This window comes from Euwallacea similis, chromosome 5 (assembly GCF_039881205.1).
Source record: "Euwallacea similis isolate ESF13 chromosome 5, ESF131.1, whole genome shotgun sequence".
NCBI lineage: Eukaryota > Metazoa > Arthropoda > Insecta > Coleoptera > Curculionidae > Euwallacea > Euwallacea similis.
The window spans coordinates 5,635,901-5,646,996 of NC_089613.1; the positions used below are offsets into that span (position 1 = coordinate 5,635,901).

An 11,096-nucleotide genomic window follows, 5' to 3' on the forward strand; every position below is an offset into this window, starting at 1 on the left:
TGTTTGTCGTTCAATTTGTTCTAAAAAAAATCGTACTACAAATCAAAACCGAATAGTTATTGCTTACTATTGCTTTTTGTGATTAACTTGTTCTTGTAATAATTATTATAAATTAATTATCTTAACTGAATACGGTCTAATTAATATTCAGTTATGAAATTATTTAGTTCAGTGTAAATAATTCACGGTTCAGTTCTAATTTTAATAAAACCGAAGAAGCCGATAACGAAGGTCGTTGGTGGTACTATTCCTGAAACCCAGGGTTTGTGAATCATTCGGTTATGAATTCTGTGTAAGTAACGTCGTACACCATTATTGTGTGTTTAATAATCGAGATAACCAAATTTGCATATCTTGTGGACCATTTCATAGTGCCAAATCATTTGTTGTAAATATATTCTATAAATTTGAGGTGGATCCATCATTTTTCCTTTTATGTTTGGGAATTACTCTTAACTTGTTCCGACACCCTTACTCGCACACAAATAAGAGTTGCCGGATCGGTGCAACTGCACACTATTCTGAATTAAAACTAACTGAGAATAAAATTCACGCTTTACTAAAGACTTGGCGAAACACCTTTCTTAGCTTTTACACTTACCGTAAGTCATTTCTACCTAGAACGTTCTGCACAGTAGCCTAAGAAATTTTAATAGTGGTGCGAGAGAAATAAAACAAATTACGAGTTTCGATACAGTATTGAGTGTTAATTTCGCCAAGATCCTTTATTTTGGAATTCACAATAATTTAATAAATTAATAATAAATTATTCACTGTCAAGTATTTACATCCAAACATGTTCATGCTTATTCCATAAGATGACTGAGTACCTTTAATATCACTGGGATGACAGTATCTATCTTTTAATCTTAGTAACAATTATTATTAAACGAAATTAATCACTACGTGGCATTGTTGGTAGTAGCAGTGATCCAAGATTTTACTCCACATTACTGAAAATTTTATTGAGAAAAAAACAATCATTAACTTCTTATAATAACATGGTGCTCAAAATTATCAAAAATCCGGCGGAATATTGATAATCTGTACAGGATATCCCAAACTTCAGGATCACCATTGGAATCTCGGAAATTATAAAAGAGTGGTTAAATTGTCGGAATCTTTCAATTTGTGAGCAGCATTTGATTGAAAACTAAATTACGTAATTTTATCGTAATTTAATCATAACTTACTCTGTACCCCTTGCAGTTTCCTAGATTCCAATGATTAATTAAGAAAACGTGACATTTCTAACAAAATAACTGCATCGTGGGATTCTTCATAACCTGAAGCATACTATATTATCAAGCATGCAGTTTTAGTCAAAGGTATACCGAACAAAAACCCATTGGGTTTGACCGCCACCTTCGGCATTAGTAATCAACGAGAAGCACGAAAACCTACGTTAACATGCAGTTAGTAACTCACACAGCCATTCTGCTATAAGTTTTATTAAAGAAAACCATTAGCCAAGGCATCCGAAATAAATTAAAATGGTTTCTAAACGCCCAACTGCTCGGATACGTACACAATGCGCATCGTGTTGGTGAAACCGGAGCCCTGTTTCCAGCCGGTGATTACCACCACTGGATCGCTGGACTTAATGAAGCCTTTGGACTTGCCAAAGCTAATACCACACTGGACGCGGGCGTCAACGTCTTGCAGCCAGTCATCCAATCTATTTTCTGTTAGAAATTTATTTAACTTAATAATCTATCTCTTATTTGTCGTTAGTGCTACAGTGTGTCAATTCTTCACATCTTCACCCTGATAATTTAAGTAATTATAACTCGCGGCATAAATCTTGGACACACTGCAGATCTAAATTCATCCAGTTAGAAAAAAAGCTTACGTTCATAGATGACGGGCAATACGGCCCTGTACACGTGAGCCTGTCTCGCAGTTCTATTGCTTCTTGTAACCGCGATGATGGGGCACCTGAAAATCGAATTTTTACTCCAAAAGGAGTAAATATGCCTGATAACCGCACTCACCTCGGTCTGTATTTTGAGATAAGATAGGCAGACCTTCCAGAAGTAGTGATGACAATTATGGCAGCGGCCAAGCTTTTGGCCGAAGCCTCTACGGCCGCGATGGCGACGGTGTGAGCCACATCGATGGGGGGAGTTGCCTTATGAAACATTGAGATTAATTTAGGCAAAATATTTTCAATATAATGACAGCACTAGCGTTCTAAAAATGGGAGTCAATGTTTGACCTTTATCGAAGTATAGTTTGATTCAACATTTGTAAGATTTTGACCGAAGACTCTAAAACTGACACCCGAGGATACCGAGCACGTCCCAAAAAATTTGGGAGAGAGTAATAACTGTTTGAACCTTACCTGTGTAGAGAGGTCGTTGAAGAGACGCCTGTGCCAGATGGCGGCCTCAGCCTCCTTACAAATACTGGCCATGGTCGCCACACATTCCAGCGGATAGTCGCCCTTGGCAGTCTCGCCCGACAACATGACGCAATCGGCACCGTCCAAAATAGCGTTGGCAACGTCGGAAGACTCAGCACGAGTTGGACGTGGCTTCTTAACCTAAACACCGAAGCGAGGAAGCGCTTAATCAACTTTTTCATCTTGGAATCCAGTATTAACGTTACCATAGACTCCAACATTTGAGTAGCGCAAATGACGGGTTTGCCTGCCTTATTGCACCTGGCAATGATCTGCTTCTGCGCCAAGAATACTTTTTCGGTAGGGATCTCGATACCTAAGTCGCCACGGGCAACCATAATGCCGTCCGATGCTTCGATGATTTCGTCGATATTCTGCATACCTGAAGAACGAACACTTAATGTCTGCTGTAGAAACTATATTCTCTCACAAATTTAATACATCTTGTCCTTGAGTTCATGGAGAAGATATAACAGGAATATTACCTTGCTGATTTTCAACTTTAGAAATGATGAGAATGTTCTTTCCTTCTTCTCCTAGGATGTTCCTGATTTCAGTAAGAGCAGCTCCGTTACGAATAAACGAAGCAAAGATCATGTCGACGCCCTGCTCGACACCAAATCGCAAATCAGACTTGTCCTTTTCGGAAACGGCCGGTAAGTCGACGGGAACTCCAGGCAAGTTCACTCCTAATTTAGCAGACAAATTACTACGTTTTCGTTATAAAGTCTCGTGAACTGACCTTTACGACTGCCAAGCATTCCGCCGTTTTCAATGGTGCATGTTAGGAATGAGCCCTGAATTTGGTCGACGATCAACGAAATGAGACCGTCGTCAACATAGATCCTGTTGCCGACTTTCACTACCTTCTGGATATTGTCGTAATCAACGTAGACCGTGTCTTTGTTTCCCTTTTCGGCGTAGGCTTTATCCGTAGTCAGCTTGATGGTTTCACCCTTTTTCAGTTCAACTTCGGCGGAACCACCCTAACAAATGCAAATATTGTGGTAATCACATCAGGAAATGATTTAGAACGGATGATATTCTCAGGTGATGGGTTTACTGAGGAAGGCTACATGTATTATAACTTTCAAAATTGAAAACATAACGTTCTAAAATGCTTACCCCCTCTAACAGCCCGGTTCTAATTTCAGGCCCTTTAGTGTCCAGAGCGATAGCCAGGGGATAGGGCATCCCGATTTTTTTGCTGTAGTTAGCGACTGCCTGCCTAACGTTCTTGATAGTTTCCGCATGGTATTCATGAGAACCGTGAGAGAAGTTCAAACGAGCCACGTTCATGCCTACTTCCATCATCTGTTCCAAGATTGCAGGATCCTTGGAGGCAGGCCCTGAATGAATTATAATGCATTTAGATCAGATCTAACACTAACAGTTCATATTCGACCACTCTGTATGTTTCGTTTTTGTAGGTCAAATGCAAAAATAAATAAGCAGGTCAAGGGAATTTGACAATTTTCCACATTTATGCTTAAATTCTCTCTCTCTGTGTGTCTGTATGATTAACTATATCACACAGGGTGATTTATTAGGTCAACATCAAACCGTGCCAGATGAAAAGTGAGGTAATTTTAGAGAGATACTAGAGTACATTACACTTCATTAAAATCATAAGTGAATCTAATATTCTCTTACCAATAGTGCAGATAATCCCGCTGAGCCGCACATAAGATGCCCTGGAGTTGATGTCCAAAGCGCATAAGTGCTCCAGCTGAGTGTTAGTCTCAGCGGCCTGGAGTTGAAAGGGAAGCACGTTGGCACTCATCTGAAGAAGTGAAAATTACCGTACTTTTATGGAAAAAAATCGAATTATGAGCATAAAAAATAATAAGCAGAAACAATTCTATTTAATTTTCAGCGTTTATAATCAATGGGGGAGAGTAGTTATCGTGCCAAAAAATAAAATTAAATTAAATTAAAAAAAAGATGCAAAAGCTCTAGGAAAAAAACTGTGGCAGTTGAGAGTGTCTACCTTCTAAGTACACAAAAAAAATGTATGTAATAGGGATAAAACAGCTACTATGTGGATGGGTCCAAACCTCGGGATGCACATTGGTGACGCGATCATTGACAGTGGTCCACACCATGGTTCTGGCTGGAAAAAGCCAAAAACGAAACTGATGTCGCTTTCTAGCACACTGTCGAAAACCTTCAGTTACCCAACCGTCAGTCACCGCAAAACTTGCGATTACCTTGCAGTGCCTACCTAGAATTTTAAAAATCCCCACCATTTAAGTTTTTGCTTCCTGCATCTGGCTTTGTTACACTTTTTAATGTGTTGTTGGTGGGTTTAAAATTAGAAGAAATTTTTTGGATCTATTAAAGAGTAGTGACTCCAGCCGAACTAACCGACTATCAACACATCGCAAAAACTGTCGGATTTATAAATAAACGTGCCAGGCCGAAATAGAATGGCAACAGCTGATCGCGTTGCGTAATGGAAAGTTTTTATGCAAAAAAAAACTAGAAAACCTCCTGGAAATTTAAAAAGAAGCGAAAAGAGCAAGGAGATAGAGGAGATAAAAGGCAATTACTGAGGTAGAAGGAAACGACTATTCCCCAAAGTAATCAAACCTCATATTATTACTTGTTTAATAAGTATCATATTGATTTTTTCCTTATGAATGTTTGTCGACTGAAGCCCCAAAATATTGCTCATTATGCGATAACTCGCACTGTGTGCCTTACAAAGCTAATTACGTTGTAATAAACTGAAGTGTCTGCATGAGTCGTTGAAAATGAGAATTATTGAATAATCTTGCTTTCATTTAAATTTTTTCATCGCACAACTTTGATACAGAAAAAACGGCCAATAATGAACATATTACAAATAAACTGCTAATAAAAGAATCGGAAGAGCACTTTTTCAGCGCTCATATTTCGGAAATATGGTATTCGCACGCATGCGTGAATTAAAATAAGAATCAGGAGGCTTTAGAAGCTCTGAACGACATCTCAGAACGTGCCGTAAAATCAGGCATAGTTAGATATATTACTATGTACAAATCTTCTTGAATGCACATATGATACTTTTTGAGATATTTCTTGATTCAATGCTTTGGATAACTCTTCATGAGAAATTTATAATACAATTCTCTAAAACTTCTCCTCTGCATGATTAGAACTATTTATGTCAATTTTTTCAAACCTTGAACATCGATAAACACGGTTAATAATGCCCTCAAACCGTCATAGGGATATGGTTCATAGAATCCAAGCGGTAAACGAACAGTTTTCACAACAATAAATCCAGTTATTATTAAACGAAGGTTAAGCGAAATCACAAACCATGAAATTTTTTTAAAATCTGAATTATCTCTTGATATTTTATTGTAGAGATTTTTTGTTTAATACAGGGTAATTTAGAACTATTGGATCAAACTCCTAGGGATTATTCGGTGCAACAATAGAAGACATTTGAGAATAAGAACTCATGTCTGGGAATGTCTCCATAAGACGCTGCGGCTTTATGATGCTTTAAAACGATTTTGTGCAAACAAGTGATCCTTGAACTTGAATGCACCTGTTTAAAGGATGTACATGATTTCTGTGGACTTGGCTAAAAATTTGATAATCATTTTGAACGACTTCAAATAATAATTCGTGCAATCAGGTCTTGTTCTTTTTACACTGGCGTTTCATAAATCAGAGGTTTTATATATTCCCACAAAAAGAAATTTAAAGATGTTAGATCGGGTGATCTAGGGGGCCACGAAACTAAACCATCACTGCTGATTTTGTTTGAACTGACGAAGTTCAAGGACGACATTTTGAACAATTACTGTAGTGTTATTTTATACAAACAAATTAAAATAAAACATATTAAAACTCGATAAAACACATTATCGCACATAACTGTCTTAAAGCATCATAAAGCCGTGGCGCCTTCGGGAGACGTTTCCGAACATAAAACCTGGTGCTCAAATGTCTTCTATTGTTGCACTGAATAATCAATAGAAGTTAGATTTCATAGTTCAAAATCAACCAGTATATTCCATTGCTTTTGTGCCTCCAATGCATGGAACTCGCTTACATTTGATGGCATGTGATAGCAGTGTAATGGTTAGCTTAATGGGAAGTATACGTACATGATACCAAAAAAACGTACTTACTTTTAATAGATTTGTTAGTTCACTATTAACTGAGGGTCACACAAACTAAGTAACCTCGCCTCCTAATTTATTAACCGAAAACGGAATTATATAGAAACCTCGCTAGGAACATGCCAATCAGCTTGAAATGATAAAACCATTCTGGCGGATTTGATAACGAGTGCATGCAAATTTTTTTTTAAAGAATAGTTAGCAAGATAAGCAATTGCTGACGTCTATGCAAATAATTAGATCATACCTTAAGTCAGGCTTTCTTTGCGTGCACAATTACCCAACAACGCTCCTATCTCAATAATTTCTGCATTGGTCTTGACTTTGTAAATGTCGAGACGTGGCGGAATTATATGAGAACTACCTGTTTATCTAGAAAACACCTTCATCCGACTACCAAAACCTGAATTAACCAAATTTGTTTAAAACTTATTTGTATATTGTACGTTTTTACAATTATTGTAATGAGATTTTTCATAGACATTATATAAAAGTGTGATAGGAAGAATACAAAATATTATGTTAAATTAGATAATGTATGTGACAATGAGGAAAGCAGATAATACTTGTGTAAAGTGTAATAATAAAAGCTACCAGGACTTATGTGGATGCTTTATGCCGTGGGTTTACACTTGCACCAATTGAATTCATTTAAACTAAATAAATGTATTTTAAAAGAGGTTCATTGGGTAAATTCAGACCCCAAAATCCTGCTCCAAACCCTAGCCGCAAAGTGCTTTGATAAATATGTTTAACACACTCATTTGGCCAATACTTGATTGTATATTTTAAATTAGAAGAATTTTTAAAATAAAATAATGGAAAACTAGACTATTTCAATTCCACTCCTTTTTCCATTTTTTTAAAAAAGATTATAAACCTTCAGTCCGATCTCTTGCGTCTGATATTTCATAATGTTGGTAAATACGGCAATTAAAAATTTGGCCCATTATGGATGAATATACAGTCCGTCCCAGATGAGATAAACAGCCTGGAAATCTTGAAAAGGGTAATAAATACAAATTCGCTTAAATTAGGAAAAAGTCACGCCATTTAAAGTAAATTAATAATGTGTTTTTATACTGACTCAATTCCGAATGGTTACGAAGGTATCTGAAAAAAAAACGAATTTGAGGGTTCTTATTTTTTCCAAATAACTCTTATACGGTTACTATTAGAGGAATGAAGTTTTACATTATTAAAACGCTTTTTTGGGAACTTCGTAACAGTATTGCCAGTTTTCTTGTTAAGTCCTTATTTTTAGAGATATTTGTTGAACTTTGGGTTTTCATAGAGACACAATATCGAATATTTACATTTTTAAAATCATCATAAAATCCCCCTTTCAGCCACTACATTTGGTATTCTTCTCAAAAACTCTATGACTTGTAGTCATTAAAACATATTTTGATAAGTCGATTATGATTTTGATTTATAGCACTGGTATACAATAAATAAATAAATGCTATGGAACCGTCAAAAATATTTTTAAGTAAAACTTAATCTCTTTGACGTGTGCATAATTATATTTAACTATGTGTATTCCTGAAATCGGTATAAAATAAGAAAAACATTAATTTAATTAAATTATGTTTTTAATAACAACAATATGGCTAAATTTTGATAGAATAGAAATTTAAAATTAGGACACATATTTAAATAAGTTACGATTATTGTCCAAACATAAATGTGCTCTTTTTACCACTTACATAGCATTTCTTTATTTATTGTGTACCATTGACCTAAGTCAAAATCATAGCTGACTTATCAAAAAAATCTTCTAATGGCTAGAACTCATAGAGTTTCTGAAAAAAATACCAAATGCAATGGACTAAATGGCTGAAAAGGGAATTTTATGAAGATTTTTAAAATGTAAATGTAAATGTTTGATATTGCTTGTATATGAAAATCAAAAGTTTAACAATTTATCTCCAAAGATAAGGACTTAACAAGAAAACTGTCAACACTGTTAAGAAGTTTTCAAAACAATGTTTTAATAATGTAAAACTTTCATTCTTCTAACTGTAACCTTATGAGTTATTTGCAAAAGATGAAATCCGCCAAATTCGTTTTTTTTTCTGAATATCTTCGTAGCCATTCGGAATTTAGCCGGTATAAAAACAGATTATTATTATAATTTGCCTTCAATTGTGCAATTTTTTTCTAATTTAAGCAATTTTGTATCTATTACCCTTTCCAAGATCCACATGCTGTTCATCTTTATTTGGGATAGACTGTATAGTGCGGCTCTAAATTGATCCCTCCCTTAAAGTTTTTAATAAATTAGTATTTCAAGTAAATCAAGTAAATCAAGTCAAAAGCAACAAATGTTGTTTGTGTTGCCTGTAGCGCAAAAGGGCCGATTTTTCAAAACTGAAGCATAAGTTGAGTGACACCTTAAATTAAAGGTGTTTCAAAACTACATTCGCGTTTTAAAATCTATCAAGTTGTTTTTAAGAAAAAGAGTTATAAATAGAAAATAAATGTCTTAAAAATTCAATACAAATTCAGTTTAATAGTACATAAACAATAAAAAAACTTGTTTGATAACAGGAAATTGATGTTTTCAATTTCGTCCTATTAAACAGTCTTTGGTTATTTTTATAAATTGTCAATTAGTGTTCAAAAGTACAAATAATTTGTTAGTTATACATATATTAAAAGGAAAAGTTGAAGCTGTTTTTGCTGAATAAACATTTTATGCAAAACTGGATTAGGCGATGTGGTCCAATTGAATGACCTCCAAGATTTGTCTGACTGATATGATATTAATAATTATATTTTGAATGTATCAGGGATCTACCTACTTCATCAATAAAGTCATATTTTCAGCTTATAATGGCATGAGGACCAGTGGAAGTTCAACGTTTCTGTATTTGATCCTGACAGAGGTTGTGGATTTGTTTACAGTATGCGTTCTAACGCCGTGGGCGAAAATAATTTGTCATGCCTTACCCTCTCAAAAGAATCTTCAGTGAGACATTGATTAAATATAATAAAATTAATTTAGATAAAACCTTTTAAAATGAGCCACTAGACTTTCTAAGTAATAAACAAATATTTCTGCTTTTCAAGGAAACCTATTCTCATTGAGTCTGAAATAGCAAAAATTTACTCGTCTTGTATCTTTTTTTCTGCAGGAGGTTGAAAAACAAACACCCTGTATAATTATAAATATACAAAGACCCAACTGAAATTTGACAATTACTGCTTATTACCTATCCTGTTAATTCTCCTTTAAGGTCTTTATATGAATTTCCCACATATACATATATTTTTGATCATCATTATAGCTTTCCAAAAAAAAAAATTGAGGTCTCAATATCCTATTTAAACTTGTAAATTAAATTAAGAGAAGGGCTAACCAGCAAATTAAATACCTCCAATGATGCTCAATATTTAAATTTAAGTTCTAAAACACCCTTTTAATTTCGGATATTAATGGAGTATGTAAAGAGAATCAGGCGATCAATAAAGGGGGAACTTGACATAGAATTAATAGTGTCTTTTACCTTCACTGAAGCAGATCAACACTGAACGAACAAGGATAACTTAATGAACAATCCCTGGGTGCAAATTAGCAAATACCTGGATTTATTAGAGTTTAAAACTGACCGGTTTTCAGCAGGATATGTGACAAATCGAACATTACCTGCGAAGGTTAAATAAAGGTCACGAGTCAGGAAAGATTGTCAAGTATGTGTTATCCACTAACAAGATCAAAGCTGGTCCAATTTGTTTCTATCTCTATTTATATAAAAGTGCTAAAAGAAGACGACGTGTGGTATGTGCATAGAAAATATGTCATTATAAAAGAGTTTAATTTTAAAAGATGCTCAATTTGCTCTCATCAAAGCATATGAGAGTAAACAGATTCCTTAGGTAGACTAAGTAAACTTTGCAGAAAATATTCGTAGGCTCTTTTCACTTTGAAATTATTGAATCATCTGAAGGAAATTTATTTTTTTTTATTTGAGGGCACTTACCTGTTTACTTTGAATGTCATAATTTCTTCTTTCTACTGCTTTCATTTTACGTTTTTTTATATCACAGCACAATAATTCACAACCGGGAAATTTTAAGAGAGAAAAAACAGATCAATTTTAAATAAACTCAATTCAGGTTTAATTTAAATGACGTATGAAACACTAACTTTTAAATTTATGCAGAAATAAATATAAAACTTTACTACTTGTACCCTTAATTTAACTTTCAAGAGACAAATGACTGGTAGCAAAGAGCAAGGTTGAAGAACTATATGCGATAAGAAAATGATAACGTTCTATTCCAGATTAAATTTATTAGTAAGTGTATATTACTCAATCACATATCGGATTGAAAATAACACAAAAAACAATATTTTGATAAATTTGATCTTATTTCGAAGGCTGTGAAGGGGCTGGAGTTGTATGCTCAGTTTTTGATAAAATGAACGTTTTTTCGGTTTTTAGTATATATCCTCTGGGCAGGAAATTTCCCATCCCTTATTAGTATTTTTTTTAAATCTACTAAAATACTTTCAATGTGTATAAAGCCTTTGGTTAATTTAGTAACGAGTTTTTATGTCTTGG

At 34.5% G+C, this 11,096-nt stretch overlaps 1 protein-coding gene across 4 annotated transcripts; it reads right to left on the minus strand.

Moving 5' to 3' along the window:
* Positions 1-699: 699 nt before the first annotated feature.
* Positions 700-10,194, minus strand: LOC136409260 (pyruvate kinase-like). 4 transcript variants are annotated; one of them, XM_066390651.1, is made up of 12 exons: positions 10,038-10,178; positions 4,462-4,628; positions 4,058-4,187; positions 3,530-3,753; positions 3,147-3,390; positions 2,890-3,093; positions 2,611-2,786; positions 2,345-2,545; positions 1,995-2,131; positions 1,853-1,938; positions 1,529-1,685; positions 700-953 (listed from the first exon to the last, which is right to left on the minus strand). In XM_066390651.1, the coding sequence occupies exons 2-12, from the start codon at positions 4,507-4,509 to the stop codon at positions 941-943; spliced, it is 1,620 nt and encodes a 539-aa protein (XP_066246748.1). In that variant the 5' UTR covers positions 4,510-4,628; positions 10,038-10,178; the 3' UTR covers positions 700-940. The 4 variants fall into 4 exon arrangements, with proteins under 4 accessions (XP_066246748.1, XP_066246749.1, XP_066246751.1 ...); XM_066390652.1 differs by lacking the exon at positions 4,462-4,628 and having other exon boundaries at positions 10,038-10,194; XM_066390654.1 differs by lacking the exons at positions 4,462-4,628; positions 10,038-10,178 and adding an exon at positions 4,629-4,651.
* Between the last annotated feature and the right edge of the window lie 902 nt (positions 10,195-11,096).